Source organism: Magallana gigas, chromosome 7, assembly GCF_963853765.1.
Source record: "Magallana gigas chromosome 7, xbMagGiga1.1, whole genome shotgun sequence".
Taxonomy (NCBI): Eukaryota; Metazoa; Mollusca; class Bivalvia; order Ostreida; family Ostreidae; genus Magallana; species Magallana gigas.
This window is the reverse complement of record NC_088859.1, coordinates 40805118-40824794: the sequence shown is the minus strand read 5'-3', so window position 1 is coordinate 40824794 and position 19677 is coordinate 40805118. Positions and strand designations below refer to the sequence as shown.

The 19677-nt window shown below is 33.1% G+C and overlaps 2 protein-coding genes across 3 annotated transcripts; both read left to right on the top strand.

Annotated features, from left to right (window-relative positions):
• The first annotated feature begins 33 nt into the window (after nucleotides 1–33).
• LOC105329812 (uncharacterized) lies at nucleotides 34–7439 on the top strand. Its single transcript, XM_066067337.1, has 9 exons — nucleotides 34–182; nucleotides 283–306; nucleotides 416–667; nucleotides 2559–3047; nucleotides 4571–4594; nucleotides 4824–5219; nucleotides 5600–5791; nucleotides 6483–6743; nucleotides 7101–7439. The coding sequence occupies exons 1-9, from the start codon at nucleotides 180–182 to the stop codon at nucleotides 7242–7244; spliced, it is 1785 nt and encodes a 594-aa protein (XP_065923409.1). The 5' UTR covers nucleotides 34–179; the 3' UTR covers nucleotides 7245–7439.
• A 2580-nt stretch (nucleotides 7440–10019) lies between these two features.
• LOC105329813 (uncharacterized) lies at nucleotides 10020–17721 on the top strand. 2 transcript variants are annotated; one of them, XM_011431257.4, is made up of 5 exons: nucleotides 10028–10242; nucleotides 12068–12106; nucleotides 12609–12659; nucleotides 15213–15359; nucleotides 17050–17721. In XM_011431257.4, the coding sequence occupies exons 1-5, from the start codon at nucleotides 10228–10230 to the stop codon at nucleotides 17206–17208; spliced, it is 411 nt and encodes a 136-aa protein (XP_011429559.2). In that variant the 5' UTR covers nucleotides 10028–10227; the 3' UTR covers nucleotides 17209–17721. The 2 variants fall into 2 exon arrangements, with proteins under 2 accessions (XP_065923417.1, XP_011429559.2); XM_066067345.1 differs by lacking the exon at nucleotides 12068–12106 and having other exon boundaries at nucleotides 10020–10242.
• The last annotated feature ends 1956 nt before the right edge of the window (nucleotides 17722–19677 follow it).

The following is a 19677-nucleotide window of genomic DNA, read 5'->3' as shown; positions in this document are numbered from 1 at the left end:
ATATATATATATATATATATATATATATATATATATATATATATGAATACAGGATGCTATACTTAAGATGTGTTAAGGCGAAATAGAGGTCTGACAAAAAACCTTTGTTTTGATTCATCAAAACATGAACCACTCGTTCTATCACCTACTCTCTCTATTTCATACAACGTCGGAGCAAAATGGTATGTCTTTATTTGATCACTTTGCATATGAAATGTAATAATTGACTATTCTAACATATGTTCAGGGTAGAGTTTTAACAAAATACGCTTTATTTTACAGTCACTAAGACGTAAGGATGCCATGGTAAGGATATCAGAAAAATTAAAGAGTTTATAAATTGTTTATCATCATATGTTGTTGTTTTTTTTTAAACATATTCATGATAACACTCGTTTTTTTCTTTTTGAAACAGCGTTCTAAGAGAAACAGACAAGCCTTTGCTTTCTCTGAAAAAGAACATGAAAAAATAAACATTCTTATTGACAAGACACATGATCAGGATCCTCCAGCTGAGCCTAGTCATGTATCCATGGACAAGATAGAAGACATGAGAAAAATGGTCAGCGAGGTAACGGGAATCATGAAAGACAACATAGAGAAAGTTGTGGAAAGGGAGGAAAAACTAAACATACTTGAAGTCAGAACAGAAGAGCTGCAAGCGTCTGTAAGTATTAATTATAATGAGACAAATGGATTTATGCATAAGTCTACAACATTGCATACATACATATTTCTGTTCTGGGTAAAGCAAAGGAAATAGATTCAATTTTTGATCAAGATTGCCTTTAATGTTATGTAGTAGCTGCTACATGTATGGTTCAAACTTATGATAAATAAGTATTTAAAAAATATCTTAAGTTATTAAATAAACGGAGATTGTTAAATATGTTTTTGATAATTAAAAGACTTATTTTACCTATTTCCTTATAATTTTCATTTGTATTCATACATTGTTTCCTTTGCTTTTACTTCCAGTCACAGAGCTTTAAGATAACTTCGACCCAGGTGGTACACAAATATCGTTCCCGCCACAGGAAACTTATATGCGTACTAGTTGTGATAATAGTGATTATACTGTTACTGGTCGGTGGGGCCATCTTCCTGTATGTAAGCGGGGTGTTCTCACAGTCCACACAGGCACCACCAACAACACCTCCACCCAGCAGCAAACTTTTGTCTCAGATAAAGAATGCTTCAACGTCTTAATCTATAAACCCAAAAACTCTCAACACTTTTATTATCAAATGACATTATTATGTTTTCGAGAAAGCCGTAAATCATTATTGCGTGGACCCTGAGGTCCACGCAGAAAATATATAAGCGAGGTTAAACCGGATGCTATGGGGAAAATTCAGCATGCGCATGAGCTAGCCTGGTTCCTGTACGTAATGGGTAGTTCAGGGAACCAGGCAAGCACAGGTTTATTTGAATCGGGATCGGGATACCAAGCGATATGCACATATAAGTTCAAAGGCGCTGTAATTGTAAAGTTGTCGGTAAACGTTACAGAAACAAAGTATTCCTTTTAAAGAAATGATCGGCATGTGATATAAACTGTCGGTATTATGAAATAAGGCAATGTTATGCCGAAACTACAGAATGCATCAAATAGCATAATTTATAATGTTTTGTTGTTTTCCGAATACACACGTAGCTTAACTTTACTTTTATAGAAGGCGAGGCTAGAGTACTTCCCGATTAAAATTATTTAAGCATTTAAGTGTGATTGAATAATTTTGTGACTTTATATAATAGTTGATTGAATAATTATATCACTGTATAAAAGTTTAAATCTCAAGAAAAATGCATCAAAATATGAAATTGATTTACACAATTATAGTATAGCTGTCACTGCATAACGTAGTTACATGTTACGAAGTAGTGAGAATCGTAATGTGTGCGTAAATAGTAGAATTCACCGAATGCATGATACTATGCATGCAATCTTCATTTATATTGATCATAATTATTTTAGAAGAATGAACCCTTTACATTATGAGATTAAAAGTCAACTTTACATAGATATACGTAATACAACGTAGAAATTTAGTGGTTAAAAACAGGGGGCTAGAGTCTGAGGAATCTGTGATAATTTTACGTTTTCACGTTTTCATTGGAAACACATGCAAATGGTCCACGTATTGCAGTCCTTTTTTAAAGGACAGCAACTTGTTTTAAAATCTTTAAAAGACTAGAAAGTTACAGTGTTGTGTTATGTGTATTTCCGTCATTGACTTGTAGTGTACAGTGAAACTTAAACGCATCAACACAAAAATAAAGAAATGCACAACTCATGATGGATATTTCATTCATTTATTTCAATGGATGACAAGCTTATGAAACACGTTTGCAAAGTATATATACACTAGTGTAGTCTTGATAAAACGTGAAGATGCACACATTTATACACACTAACATCATTTTGATAAGCAATAACACATGTTTAACACCCAAACATTAAAAAATTGCCAAATTTAGAAATATAAAGTTTAGTCTTGTTCTAATCGTAATAAAACATGTAGTCCAATAAGAGTTATTTTTGTATCAACATACAGTCTCTTCCGTCCGATTCTGTTTACCAAATCAATGAAGAACCAGAAAGAGTGGTGCTCCGAAAGAAAAGAAAAGGCTATGTAGACATAAATCAGACACACGGAAAAGATTCTGATAATGAAAAAGGAAAAGTTACCGTTAATAAAGAAAACGACAAACATAAGTCTGCGTCAAAGTCATTTCAGTCTTCGGAAAATACAGATAGCAAAGACTTGGTGGTATCTTCAAAGATGGCCAACGAGGGAAGGCAAACGGAATCAATGACAAAGAGACATCAGTCTCAACCAATGCAGGCGAGTCTTACAAAGTCGCGTGACACTTTAACTGATTTGAAATCAGACAAAATCAAATGCTTTGAATCATCTTCAATCTTTCCTGAATCGAAAAAAGAACATAGTTACGACAATACACGCAGAAAAGAATCCACTCTGATATTTCCGGTTGATGTTGACTTTTATGGTTCACTTAGCGTCGATGGTGGAAGTGAGGAGGTGAGAACACAATTTTTCTTAATATTATCTATCAAGAAATGTTTGTTCTTCAATTCTTTATTATCTGTACCATTTGAATCTATTTACACTGATTGTCAATTGTCAATCATATATGTTTGACAACTTCTCCATTAACTTGATTGAACTACAAATGTACCGAAATGCCGGTATCTACAATCTCTAAAACAAATATGTAGACATATAGTTTTCAGTAAACAATGTCCATCTTCGCCTAAATGTATCCCCCATCAAATTGATTAAAAAGTTTACTTCTAAGTATCCTTCTTTTCCGCTGAATCACCGGAAGCATGCGAGACCACAGGATTCCCCTGTTTCCTGGTATTTCCCAGTCGTTTGTATATACGTGTACTCCTTTCATTACTAGTCATAATATGCTGCATTTTGTCTCTTAAAAAGTGAACGTAATTAAAATAGATCATTGGAAGGAAGTTGACAAATAAGTGTAGTTTGGGCTGAAACAGAGAGGATATCATGCACCATGTAATGTTAAGGGATAAGTTATGTAAAGTTGTATAAGATATGCAGAGACATGGTAAGTGTGCCATATATCATTTCTTTCCATTGCATCAACAACATAAAAACTAGATTTTAATTAATAAAATAAAAATGACATGTAATTAAGTGACAACTTCCTATTTTGTTTAATTGGAGAACTGTATTTCACAAGAGGGTGAGGCAACTTTCCTTCTTGATATAACATATTAACTTTATTTCACTAGATGTGTGAGCTAAATCAAAAGAGAGAAATATATTTTGAGTTAATTGCTAAACAAAGTGATAATCCTGTTAAAGAATTCGAATAGACTATAAACGATTAGTACTTGTTTTAAAGTTGATGCGTACGCTGGAATCTTTTTATGATACCGGTATAACAAATAATGAAAATTGAGCAAAATTCTCGCAGCTGTTCATTTATTTAAAACGTGATGCTATAAAGTGATCGTTGTTTATACTGTGTTCATCACTACCATTACTCTAGTTGTGAAGAGTGTATATGAAAGGTCCCTTCATGTCTTTTAAGTTTTGCTTTTTAATGGGGGTTTTTATTATACATTTGTATTTTATTTTGTAATATGTATATGCCTCAATTAGCTTAATTGTAAAAGTTACACTAAACAACAATGCCTTCGTCGATATGAAACAGGAAAATACTTATGTCATGCATACTATTTCCTTTAAATGAATTGTCCCAACTTTTCAAAATACTGAACCGTACTAGTCAAACTGTATCAGAAAAAAAAGGAAATGCAGGATAAACCAAAAGTTTTTAATAGAAAAATTTAATAGGGTACGGGCATAAATGATAATTTTATCCAAGATACACCCACCCAAAGTTTAATTCATAATGAACAAGACTACAAAAGCCATAACTATGAAATATATCACTGTTGTATATACTAGTACTGATGAAAACAATACGGAAGAACAAAATTTAGTTTCCCACTCGTTGTGTTTCGTACATATTGCACTAATATTAAAAATTATGATTGTTATATTTTCAGCCACTACAAAGGCACAATGCTATGGTACGTGAAATAGACTATTGTCCAACTTTCAAACAATATACATTTGGATGCATGAATGTCATGAATCATTTAAGTCATTCCATTCAGTTTCTACAATTAATGTATCACCGCATTTTTTTTCTCTTTTTGGGAATTTTTTTTACTATTTTGTATTTTGAGTGGTTTTATTAATAAAGTATGCTTATGCGATGAATGATTTTACAAATCATCAGAATATTTTACGTTTTAGAAATCACGCAAAAATCGTTCTGGTGTTGCATTTACTGACGCAGAAAAGATTAGCGTAATCAGCAATGTTGAAAAGTTGCAATCCGAATCATTCCCAGAAGCAAAAGACAGGAGGAAGGAAGGACAAAATGTGTCGGACGAGGTTCGAGCACAGGTCCAGCAAGCTAAGACGTCGATGGAAGACAATATCGCCAAAGTTGAAAAGACAGGAAAAAGACTTGACGAAATGGACATCTATGCTTCTCCTCAAGTAACCAAATGTCGTTCACTTGACGATTTAACTGTAGATAAGACAGATGGTATGCGAGAAGAAAACAGGCCGGCTTCAGGGGATCATATTACGATTAGGGCGAAAGAGAAAATTGCAGAATTGCCGCCAGGCAAGTCAAGTGGAAATGTAAGCAAAACCTGGTTTTTAAATGCTCACCAAATATTTAAGATTAATGTAAATATAGTCAGATAAATATTTTTATTCTAAGAAAGTTTGTGTCATGTCCATAATTTAAATTGCCAATTTTTTTCAAATATTTGATATTAATTAATAAAAAACCATAAAATTTGATTATTATGTGTCGCTAATATATCATTGCTATTTGTATTCTTTTCAGTTGAGTTTCAAAGCAAAAATTTATAAAAAGTCAAACCATTTCCGAAAAAAAATATGATACGTGTATACTAAGGATTTTGTTTCAACTTGAAACATATTTTGATTTCGTTTCAAGACATTAATTAATGTATGTACTTGGTTTGATAGGCTTTAATATGTGTGCCTTGTAGAAATCCAATGCTAATGTATTATCTGAACCTAAGCATAAAAAGAAGAAACCAATACCGACTTCTACAGACGAGTCCGAGTCAAAAATTGCTTTTGTCAAAAAGAAGGCAAAGCGAGCCAAGGTGTTTCTCAAAGAGAAATTGACCGATCACTCTAATAGCACCGATGGTTCAAAGCCATACAGACAGAACGACGTAAGACAGATTGCTTTTATCTTGATTATAACACAAGTTGGTAGAATCTTAAACTAATTTCTTCATGAAATGATGAAAAATTCTTCTGTTTTCCTTTTGATTTTGGGTTCCTTGTCGAGTAATATTTAATAGATGAACACATTTAGTTGCTATTTCTATAGTATAGGGCTATTTATCTATATATACAAGTATGTGATTGTCTGATGTGTTCATAAAATTGTCTGTGTGGTTTCGTTATTGTAAGAAATAAGGTGTCTCTCTTTGCTTGAACAAATAAATCCACTGTAACAGTTTGAGCCACGCATACTGTAAACCAACTTTTATTTGCGTGCGAGAAATTTTCGCAAAGTTAGCAAAGCCTTGTCGTCGCAAATATATCTCGCCACGAACCAATCCTTTGTCTATAGTTTTTATTATACAGGTCTGGATAAGGCTTGGTCGCGAACATTTATTCAGTCTTCGCGAACCAGTTTATCGGCAGTTGATCGCGAAATACAGTCGCCGCGAATAAAAATTGGTTTACATTATATGTATAAAAACAACATTACTGTCTCTACATAATGAATGAGAGGATTTGATTTTGCCTTCATTTAATCCTGTTGTAGCACCTTCTGTAAATAAATTTTACTTTTAAAGTAAATGGTTATATGATAAGCTTTTTGGTCAGTTTATTAATTTGATATGTTTGTAGGGTAACAACACAACAGTTTTCTATACCGACGAATCCATTGCTACTCCAATGCCTAAACAACCTGTAGTGTCCTCAACCTGTCAGCAACCGCAGAAACAACAACAGCAATCACAACAACAAGCAAAAACAACACAACTAGACATCCTTCGTAGTCAGGTCCAAGAGGTTACAAACATCATGAAGGACAATGTCGACGAAATCTCCAGACGAGGAGAAAAACTGGAAGAGCTCGAAACGAGGTCAGGTCGTCTGGAGGATTTGGTAAAGGCTTTTGTGGATTTGCAGTATTTTATGTTTCATATCTATAAGAAAACAGTTATATTTTGGTTTTTAGGATAACGCTGGTTTTTACAGGCCTTTGTATTACGACCATTTTCTTTTTTGTCAATATGTAATTTAAAGCAAGTCGGTGAATGCTTTGGTCATTGACTCTCGATTATGCATGTTTTTTTAATCTGCATGAATGTACTTATAGCATTTCCTTGTCAGGCTTATCTAAAATTACACTTCAAGTTGTCGAGAGTGAGTGCGATTATTTTTGCGTACTCGAAATATAAAATTAATCCTGATAGGGTATATATTTTGTTACAAAAACATATATATTGTCTCTCCTTCCAGTCGAGCTCATTTAGTACTACTGCTGCAGCCATACAGAAGAAGATGAAACGAAGAAACCGGAAAGTGATCTGTGCCATTGCCCTTGTACTAACATTAGTGCTTATAATTGTGACAGTTGTTCTCGTTGTGTATTATAATGGATAATTTAAGATCAGAGCAAAAAGGCACATTTTAATGTCGACTTTCATATACAACCACAATTTTGCTCGTAGCATTTGGTTGGTGGTAAGTTCAAAATGACTGCAATTAAGAGACGGGCATGTTGCATTATGGATTATTGTAATATATAATTGTAATAAATAATGTGATTTTAACGAGAATAAATTGTTGTACTGCAAACTTACAAGCTTTGAGCTGCTGTTTTTCTGCTTTGAAAGATCAGTTTTAAGTGGGTCCTTACTCAGCAATATGTTGGTTTATTAGATTAACACCCTATGCAATTTAAAAGTCAAAAAAATTCATGTCAAAACTGATTACTTTTTGACAAGATATCCACAATATTTATACCCCTTAATCTTATATCGTTTATTTGTACCACGTGGATTATGATTGACAGTGATATAATTGACACGTGTTGAAAACTACAAGATCTTCGCCCGACTACCATCATCATGAAATATGAAGATAAAGGGACTCTCTATACGGAACACATCATCACTTTCTCGATAATTTATAAATGGTTTACCAGTTTCGGTTCAGTTTAGCTGATAAAACGAAGATTAACATCCTTACTTTCTTTTTACAACTTTTAGAATATGACTGTATACCCCTATTTGGCTTCATGAACCTTGTATTAGAAAAATGTAATAAACTGATTTTTTTCCAACAATTTCTAAGTGAACTAGTTTGTATGTTCTGAAAAAAAGTGAGGTTGTTATTTTTAGGAGATAGTCCTATAGTACTTTGATACGATTTGCTTTTCTTAATAAAGGGCATACCTGTAACTTACAGTAATGAATCTTACTGTGTCGTGGCAGGCCGAAAGGGAAGGATTACATACGTATTCTGTACCTCTAAAGCCAACAAGCTGTCAATTCAGAAACAAAATCGTTGAGATCTCAAAAGAGCGCCCATTTTGCTTTACCTAACATAACAACTCAGAGACTGAATGATTTATAGATTTATATTTACATGTACCAAGTATTATTTCCTCTATTTCTTACGGAAATTAACTTATAGTTAATTCTTAGCTCTATAGAAACAGCCAGACTGAAATCTACACGCCCCGTTTATCGATTGGTCGAAATCTACAGCGGCTGAAACTGACATGATTAAAATTGACACGCCGTTTTATCGACTGGTCGAAGCCTACAGCGACCTAAGAAAAATCACGAACTGCACGAGATAAGCATGATGATGTAAGACTCAAAGTCTCACAGGAGAAAATTTGGCTGTTTCTTTTAGCTAACGTACTTTTGTACAATAACAGTTAATTTAATGAATTTTTCTAACTTTTCATAATCAATTTATTAATTAATTAAAAGAAAAATGTTAATTTAAACAATAAAATGCTTTCCTTGATGATTTATGCCAGTTATGAAGGTAGCGATCATTGTAGGAAAAAAAATACATAACCCGCTAACGCGGGTTATGTATTTTCTTCTGCAGTGTCGCTACCTTCATATCCCGAATGAATCACCGAAGAGAGCATTTTATTGTTTAATTAATGTCAAATTTGTTTTGTTTTTCAAAATTTCATTACATTGTTTAAAAAGCGTTAGTTATGATCAGTGACGTAGCATCCGGGGAGCCAGGGGGCCTGGCCCCCTACTTTTTTTTGCAGCAAAGATTTTTTTTAAATTAACATATAAAAATGTTTATTATCATGTAGTGTCCCCCCCCCCCTTTTTTATAGTATGTAAAAATTGAAATGAAAAAACGAAATTAAGACAGAAAAAAGAAGTTATGGGTAGACTACTACCCCCCCCCCCCCTCAACCACGGATTAGGATTTTTATGATATTGGGAATTTCCTATTTTTTCTTTTGCTTGTCAAGATTTTTTTAATGAGTCTGCGCCCCCCCTTTCAAAAACGATGCTACGTGCCTGATATTTAAAAATGAAACTAAATAGTTTGTATCTTTTCAATCAAGTCATAGGCGTCGGAACCGGGGGGGGGGGGCTAGGGGGGGCTTAGCCCCCCCACTTTTTTTGCAAAGTTATACCTAACCATTAGAAACATAGCATGATAGAGGGGTCAGCCCCCCCCCCCACCCTTTTTCTCGCAGGAAAGATTATTGTTCCTAAATTTACCTTGAAAGATTTGAGAAGTTGCATTCAGAAGCATACTAACCCCCCCCCCCCCACGGATTTGGATTTCCATGATTTTGGGAATTACTTTTTTCTCAATATTTCTGAGGATTAGTCTAGCCCCCCCCCCCCCCCCCCCCCTCCACTTTCAATTTGCTTCCGACGCCAGTGCAAGTTATAGCAAAACAATACAATTATTTCATGATATATCAAACTGAGCTATGATTTTCAAGCCGATAAAAAGATGGACAATAGAAGTATAGTTCTAATATCTTAACACAGCAATTGAACTATGCAATAAAAACAGTGGTACATTGTATACATCGTGTAATGCAAGTATGCTTCATAAACAAACCGCTCTTCTACTGTCCTAAAATTCGATTTAAATGTATTAAAACATGGCATGGATATAGCAATTCTTGTAAATAAATAAAGGACACAAAAATTTAATCACTAATAAATGATCGGGTTTGGACATATTTTGACGATTTTTTTCCGAATTGCATCATATCAAACAAGCTCACTCCGACTTCACATTACATTGAATGTTTTGTAAACTATATTTGATAAATTCGTAAGTGATTGAGATTAAGGTACACGGACATACAAGTATGGACTACAGATAAAGAAATTGTTGTACGTCACGAGCCTTCTACGGAAGGACTGAGGTACACTGATAAAAATATAAACAGTATACGGCAGTCAACCGTATCCACACACACAACTTGACTTCGGCAGTCCCACAGTAAGATGCAACGCTTTATCACGTGAGAAATTGATCCTCAATTGTCAGCTGAGCACTATTAGGTCCCAAGGGGGACGGGAGGGAAGAAGGGACGTTACCCCGGAATGAGAGAGAGGCTGAATCGTACCCGGAAATGGCTCTACACAAGGTAAATATAAAGGGTTTGTGGTTGTCATCTTTAGTTTCACGATTGATTTTTTCATTTTCATTTTCCGTATCGATTGAAGCGTCGCGAGTTAGAGTAACTTCCCTTCTGTAGAAAGTCTTTTGTGTCCTGTTATCGCTAATTATCTGTGTGCCTCGGGCATCCTTCACCTTGATTATCGCACATTATCAGATGACCATTGTTAAATTTCTTCTGAAATAAGCTAAGGAATTTCTGTTATAGGATTACTTGTGGGGGGGGGGGGGGGGGGTTCTGTCACTATGTTAGCATCAACACCAGTCCACAATAACACATAGTGTTTCACTAGCTTGAAATATATCGATCGATTATTCAGATATAAAAGTTAAAGTGAGTTTCATTTTTTTCATGATATTTCTAAATAAAAAGCTTTACTTTTTATCGTCAAACAAAAAAACCCCCGAATATTGCCGAATAGGTTAGTGAATTGCAAGCGTGCAACTACCTCGCCATATTTGGTATATTAATAATATATCGTTATGTAGGCGATTACGATTACAATAGATTTTCGCAACAGATGTTAGTATGCGATCGAAAATGAATCAATACCAAGCCAAAACATTGACTCTATGCATAAGCCGACTGTATTCTCTCAAATGAGTCATTCTCTGTAGCTAATATAAAAGCACGTATCCTGAATATCGTTTGTCTGCTATGCAACTGTATTACTAAATTTAAAAAAAAAAAACGTTCTGTGAACTTCATAAAGCATTAATAGTTACTCATTAATATAACTTTTAAAGTCTTCGGTTTAACAAATACATTAAAATTATTGCACCTGGTTTCACATATTCATTTCGTTTAACATTTTCATATTTGACACTTTATTTAGCTGGGTGCATGCATGGCAACATCGATTTAATAAGCGATAAAGTCATTGTGTTTGTGATATACATGTTATATCATTAAAAACTATTTAGACTTTAAATCATGATGGGTATACATAAACAAAATAATTCTAAAAAAAAAAAAATCAATATTTTTGACTAGCCTTCAGCAATTCAATGACGGTTTTTTGAACTGGTTTAGCGAGGTTTGTTTGTCGGTCTACACTGGGAGATATGACAATTATACTAAGCCGTTTGAGATAGATGGATCGCCTTTAAAATACGTTGTTTATGGAAAGGTTATAGGACAAGGTACCACAGATTTCCTGATTTGGATATTCAAGATACAGGCTTTTACGCTTTCAAAAATTTGGATGATCATATTCATATTATCTTAGGTACTTATACTATTATCTCCACAATGTGAAGATTTCCACTTAGTAATCTTATACTTATATTTTTATGTTATATGATTCTTTTTTATGTAGATAAAAAGTGTTCAATTGAAAATGTATAGTATGGCTTTATTTATAACCATTCAAATGCATTTTGCATGCTATTTTAATAAAAATTCGAAATATTCTACAGTATACTGAAGCTCCGAAAAGAGCCTGGTAATGTACCCTGAATTTCTGGGAATTAACAAGAACAAGGAACAAAATATCAAGGAAAATTATATAAAATTGAGGAACGTCTCGTGTCTCCTTAACTTCATGTTGTCCGAGACAGCCGACCTCAGAAAGATCAAGAACATTTCACAAATGGTTGATGTATGGTTGATTTAGAAAAATAGATAACAGAATCTCGATTCAACACCATCGTCGGATACCCACGTGTGATCGCGTCTTTTACTTATCACCGATATACACGACGAACACAGCACGGCCATGTCTTTATGTTTTTATACTTTTTACATTTGAGTTATCTCGCATGCATTACTATCGTTTTTCCTTTTATTACAGGCAAAGTCTGATGATGAGTTTGAAATCATTGAAATGCAGGTAAAGTAATCTAAGCTGATATATATGTTGATGAGATATATAGCATTGTCATACATATATCACTTTTTATTTTTACGATTCGAACTCCTAGTAATTAATTCAATTTTGGGTCGATGAATAGTTTGATAAATAAAAAAAACTGAATAAAGAGTACCCGAGATGTGATGAAATAAACCAAAATCATTTTCTGTCCTTTTTTGACAAATAAGACCAGAGAAAGTATCTACATTATTTTATAAATATATATGCCGAGGCACGTTTTATACTACAGTGTACAATGTCATGTAACTATTTCAGTTCGTTCTTAAAAGCACATAATTGTCAAATCGGCAATATTTTATTCTTTTCAACGTCATTGTTATCAAGCATACACTTATCAATAAGTGTTAAATAGACATGATTCTGAATTAATTTTACAATATGTAACTTTGTATGCAATATTTTTTGTTGACTAGGATGTAACGTTAAAATTTTTACCATTAAAACACATATTTGTTTCTAGGATTGTAAAGGTATAGATGAGGATGGATTGGAAATGACAGACATGAAAAAGGTTTGTATATTTAATGTTGTTGATAAGGAATGAATCCTGTGTCGTATGCTTTTCGAATTAAGGATCCTCGACACCCCGTGACTTCTACTTTTTATGACAGTACGTCACAACATGGCGATTTTAGATCATTGTGAAACAGTTTATACCACCATTATTTGTTGTCTATTCGTTTGGCGCAGTGGGTGTTCATTCAGTCTACCAACTCGCAGGTCTCGAGATCGAATACTGCAGGGGGTGTATTTTCATGAACAGCGGTAAAATTTAAAAAGTTGATTTTTCCCCCCAAAGTGAGATTTTTTGGGTCATTTTCAAGCCGAACACATGCTTAAAATCCATATCTTTAAGTAATTTAGAAGAATTGGCTTGCAGGCAGAACTTTTCCCAGGTGTATGGAGGACCCTTAACATTTCCTGATCTTATACTCGTATGTAGAATCTCTAATTTTAGAAATTCCTCTCTAATATTTGTAATCATGTATGCCCTCTGGACCCAAAATTGGAAATAAAACTATTATTATCCCGATGAATTTTTAGGAGTGAAAAACTTTTTTTTAATATTTGACACCAGTACCAAACTGATAAGTCTTCATTAAAAGGAATTGACACTGGTACAAAGATTTTCAATGAGTACCTCGCCTTGTTTAATCAGTTGGTCTAAGATGTTTTGATTCTTCAGTGCAACACACTCCGGATGTCATCTCACAGATGACGCAGATCGACCGCTGATGCCAAAGATTGGCCAATAGTATGATCAGAATGGGGAAACAGAATAAAGAAGAATTAATCTTTATGTTAAGGCTTCACATTTATCCCTTTCAATATCAGATCTAGAGGCAATAGCATTCCGCGTAAACAATATTTTAACAATTTAGTATAGTAAACTCGTTACCACTTGAGAGATAAACAGAAAAATAAAAGCTTTGTTTGTGTAGATGAGGGAGTGTTTCACTGGTAATACAATCGAACGAATTTATCTCACTGTTTGAAAAATATCATATCCGCTTAGTTCCACATTTCTTGTCACCGAAAGGCAATAAATTTGAAACTGTTCGTAAAATCTTGTTGACAATCATTGCACACAAATACAGACGATCAAACGCAACGGAAGAATACACGCTGTTATGATGCTTTGTTCTAAGATAAAGTAAACCACTTGTCTTGAAGAAAAGACGTTGACGTGGGATGTAAGAAATATCAGCTTCTTCCACAAGAAAATTCCGCTCTGCAGAGACAATATTTCACTTCGTTTAGAAAGGGAAATTCCTTAATGTAACACAGTTGTTGAATACGTTCAACTTGTTTCGATAGAGAATTACTTTTGCAATCGTTCTTGCCTTTCGCTCCCATTTCATTGAATGTAGCTCTCTTAATCTGTTTTGCTGCATTTTAAAAACGCGCTAATCTTGTGTTATTAACAAAGAAAAATGTTTTGGATAACGTAGACTAGCACTAGCTTGAATTAAACAGCTGTTTTCTTACTAAAACGAAAGGAAATTAGTTTTAAGCATGCTTTAATGTATCCCATTTATCCTGTAGTTGAATAAGTGGCTTTTGTAAGAAAAAGCATGTGTCTACCATCAATACGAAATCCCAGAAGATATGTTTTTCTTTTCATAAAGAAATTGATGGTTCTAACCTGATTTAAATAAAATCTAGTATTTGTATAACAAAATGTGTGTTCACCGACAAAAAATAAAGGTCTACTTTAAATATTGGTTTTGCTTGCATTGTACATTTGTACATATCTCTGTTAATAAGAAGTCACTGCTTATCAAACATTTCTCGGGCGTTGAAAGGTGGTCTTATATCGAAATGTTATGAGAGGGGAGTGAATTTAACTTGAAATCTTGATTTTCAATGGCAATCTTTAAATACCACAATTCACAATAAATTAAGGTTATATATCAAAGAAAATCAAAATATGGTTTACGTGGTTTTTGGTTTTTTTTTTACTTTTCGTGACTTTTTCTTGATGCATCATCTATAGCTTCCCTCAAAATGTGTGGAAGCAGCAAATGCTTAAGTTTTTCTTGAATCACAAAGGAACGTTGTTTGAGGAGCACACCTTGTGGCATCAGTGTTTGGCATTGTTCGCTTGAATAGGTCTCAAAGAAGAGACATCCAACACACCGACAATGCTACATGTATTTCCCGAAACGGACAATGTTAATGTATCACCGTGATTGTTACTCACGTATGATGTTTAATTTTCCAATTGTGATGAAAGAAATGGCTTGTCCAAATTATCTTAAGTTTGTTGAAGTCTAAGATAAACTCAAAGTCCTAAAAACGCTAAAAGGTCGCTTAAAGGGTCGAATTCACACAGATGATGTTTTCATTTCCTCACCTTAGCAATTGGCCAAAGCCATGACTACTGATAGAACCTTATTTGACTTCTTTATTTCCTAATACCAAATGATATGAAATAACAGCAAGTAAATTTAGGATTTTAAAGATATGTACCAAAATCCAAATCCAAATTAAGTTTTTCAAATATCTTGTAAAATAAGGCTTAGTTTTGTCAATTATGCTGATGTGATTTTTTTTCTTTCAGCCCAGATCGCCAAAGTCACCCAAGATACACATCTCCAGAACCAAAAACAACAACGAGTCAAGTCATAATGAAAATATCGAACTTTTGCACGAAAGACGAGACAAGCTAACTAATTTAGCAGCTTCCTCGGAAAACCTGGCAAACAAGGTGAATCTCTTCAACACTTACTGTCACGCTATGTCAAGTAATCCTAATCAGGAAGTCGACATCCTTTAATCACACATTGCGAAACGTATTATAAAAAATTGGTAATGACTTTCCCTGTGAAAATTCGAATGAAAATATATAATGCTGAGTCTGGTCTATATAAATGTGACTTTGGGAAATTAAAAATGCACACACTGTCTTTTAAAAGATTTTGTTTTAAAAGTAGAAATGATGTTTACAAAGGTTTAAAAAACACAGAGAAAGATCAGTATCAAAAACTAAAAGTCTACCAAAATCTTTTTTTTTAACTTGCATGTTTATTGTATGCAATAGTACAAACTATATGCCGGATAAAAAAAACTGCATAATAACATATGAAAACGTTTTGATTACAAAGTTCATGACTTTTGTATTTTTGATCTTCGAGGAAAAAGTTCGAAGAAAATAATTATCTGAGAATTTTCAAGGACTTTTTATTACAATATTCAGATTTTTTTCTACAGTCCATGATTTTCTAGAGGAACAACAGAATGCCATAGGTAGTCTTAAAGGATTTTCTACATGGAATAAATCTTGTCTATAATTTAATCTACCAGGAGCTATTTATATCGTATATTAAATTTCTACTGGTTATTTTTAATGCAGGAAATTATTTCTTCTCTAGGTAATAATATTTATTTTATTTTCTCATATTTTTCTACGGCGAGACATACTAAAAATATAGTAGTTATATATTGTACAGAATATATAATATAAGGACATAAATGAATTATTAAAGGAAATTATTTTATACACGGCAACATATATTTTCGCTGCACTGGTACATGGACGTGTCTCATTTCCCGGCATGTTACAACTAATCCAATCATTGTCACAAGTTTCATTCCAGGAACTATTGAGATGATTTCGTTTTGGGGTTACAGTAAACACAATTTATTATTAAAACACAACAATGGAACACGTTTTAATTTCACCAATCACTTTTTAAAGGGGCATGGTCACGATTTTGGTCAAACTTTATTTTTCCTTTTTTATTATTTACAATGCTTTAGAAAAGCATTTCTAATGATCAAATGAAATTTGAGAGTTAGTTGTAAAGTTATAAGCAAGATACAGGGCTCACAATTCATTGTAATGTAAACAAGGTTCGTGCCCTGTTTTTGTTTACATAGGTTCAATATACCAGTAAAAAATCTTTTCCAAGCTGATTTGTTCATCTTATTCATTTTAAGCATAAATGAACAGTTCCTAACGTTTAACACAGTCATTCATAGGTCTAAAATTGGAATTTTCCCTTCAACATTCAAAATGTAAACAAAAGCTTCGGTTACATAGCAAAGAATTGCAAGCCTTGTACATGTAACGTGCTTATAACTCAACAAATGACACTCAAATTTTGGTTGCCTATTAAAAATGTCTTACTAAAGCATTGTGAACATTAAAATCGGGGGAAAAAATTTGACCAAAATCGTGACCATGTCCCTTTAACATATATGTCTCTTGTAATCATTTTCATTTTGAACTTGATAGTTCCTAACATCATACATACTCACCTATCTTCCAGTGAGCTTACAACATACATAAGAAATATATCATACCTTAAATATCTTCTAGTAAGCATGTAATACATGTACCTGTTCACCTATTATATCTGAAATATCTATTTTATCTATCTATAACATTGTTCCAGACACAGCAATACCGAGACAACATGAAGGCTGTTAATAAGACCATGGCCAGACGGTACAGGTTGTCCAATCGGCGGCTCACCATCGTCATCGTCGTTCTCTCAGTTCTTGTGGTGGTTGCTTTGGTGGTAGCTGTGGTGGTACTCACAAACAAACCATAACTGTTCCATCAGCCTTCTCTTGCCTTGCCATACGGAATCCTTCGTAAGATACCAGCTTTTTTTCGAATTCAATTTTTTTTAACTTTTTTATTGCCTTACACTCACTTTTTATCTAATGAATGAATGTTGTGTGCGGGTTTTTTATATTTCATTTTTTGATCAACATGTAAGTGAAAAGTATTAACTCCAAGTTTAATACATGTAAATGTTAGCTTATCGTTTGGTTGTAAAGGTCACAGTATATATATATATAGGTGTCAAACTAGTAAGCAAAGCTTAGCTTTTTCTAATTGTGTGTACATTCAATAACTGGCAGTATGGTTATTATAGTTATGACACATAGTATATCTATAAAGTTCCAATGGTTGCTTAAACTTTCAATATTTTACAGTGTACATAATATGCAAGTTTACTCATTTTTACATTAACGTTTATATTTGTGCAATACAGTTTTTAATATTTGTCGAATTCTAATGTGTTTTTTTCTGAATAAAGGGACTGTTTATAAAAGGTTTTTTTTGTTATTAAATGACTTCTTATGATATTGAATCGATTGATTTAAGGAATAAGAATCCATGCTCTGGGTACAATGAGGTGACCAAATATGGTCGGGGGATGATCAACTTCAATAGAGACCGAAGGGCTTTATGATAGATTTGACCACGCCCGACCGTATTTGATCATTTCATAATATCCAAAGAATTATTTCTTATTACTTATATTTACGTGTATATAATTATCAGCAATTTTACGATTAAATATTAAAGCAATCATTTATGAGCTGTATTGAATTATACATTACAAAGTTGAATTCGTAGTGTTATCACAAACAAAACACTTGAAAATGTAAATATTCTTAAATAATAATACGGGCAGCGAAGAACAAAATCCGTATTAATGTTTCTAAATTCGACGAAGAAGCAGAACCATCAAAGGAATCAACTGACAACACATCACGTGAAAAATTCTATTTAATATTTGTAATTAACATGCGTTTTCAAGATTAACATACCACTAGTTCTATTAGTTTTTTTAGCTTGTGTCGAAAAGTTTGATCCCTGACTACCTAGAGAAGACAGAGGAATAATATTGACTGGCTATGCTTGAAACGGTTTTCAAGACATTTATAAAACATTAGAAATGAATTCAGAGCAAAGTAAGGACGGAATATTGGATCTGTTTCATAGTGTACAGGCACTGTACACTTGCGGTGCTTATCTTGTGTGATAGAAATTGTCAATCAAAAACTTCATTTTCTGATGAGTATGCTAATAGGGCGCCGACACTGCAAGTGGGGATTGTGGAATGTGAGGAGATAACGCAAACCATATCACGTTTAACGTAAATATTTTAAAATATTATTGGATTTTTTTTTGAAAGTGAAATATATCTGATAACATGTTTGGTTATTTTACCAAAGGAAAATGTGTCATATGAATGCAATCTAAAAATAATTACATGTCTATAGTAAAAATTAAGATGAAAAAAGAACATTTACTTTTTAACGTTCATGAACAATATCAAACGAAAAGAAAAAGAGGATACATCAAAAAGTCATTCTGTAAATGTTTTCTTGTCTTATTGATTTGAAAAATTTTCTAATCAATTCTTTTTAATAGTTCACAGATGTTCAATATAGATTGGAAAATAAATGAACATGTAGATATTATTTTTAATATTTGGGTTTCATAATTATGTTTACCTCGATGATAACATAAAACAGGTACACGTGTTCATTAACACCGTTTATTGACTTATCGAGTGTTTGTCGTGGTGTTTCATTACATAAACCATCTGCTCCCTCTGTCTATCACATTGCCAAGAAAGACGAATGCTGATTTATCCTTATATTTATCCTATGATGCTACAAATACTTTTATCTTTTTCATGATTTCCTTGAACAAATACACAACTGTGACGTACCTCAAGTGCTGCCATTGAGAACAAATTTAAAGTTATTTTATCAAAACTTTCACAGCTCTCTAAGATAAAAGAACAACTCCTCCTGAAAGATGAAAATAAAGTACAGCACAGCGAACGTATTTCTTTACTGAAACTTCGTTTATTGCTCATCAGATAAAATAAACATCATTTTTCTCATTGAAAATAAAACTATTAACAGTTTACGAATTTAGTGATACATTAAATGGTTTACTTTATGCCCCTTGATTTGATATAAAGATAATTGCACTTGTTTTTGTCACTTTCTTCATTTATTTGACGTTTTGTTTTAATTGTATATACTTCTCCAAACGCCTGTTTCTTCTCTTTTTTGTATTTTTAACGTGTTGTTTTTCTATTGAAGTTAAAATAAAAATGCGAATTCGTGATTCATTTATCTCGATTGTAAGCTTTTTGGTTTTGGATGCTCAGTTATGTGTATAAATGAACATCGTGCTTCAAGGTAGGCAAATTATAGCTTAGACTTCGAAGTGTAATGAAATATACCTAAACTGTTGAAAAATCCTT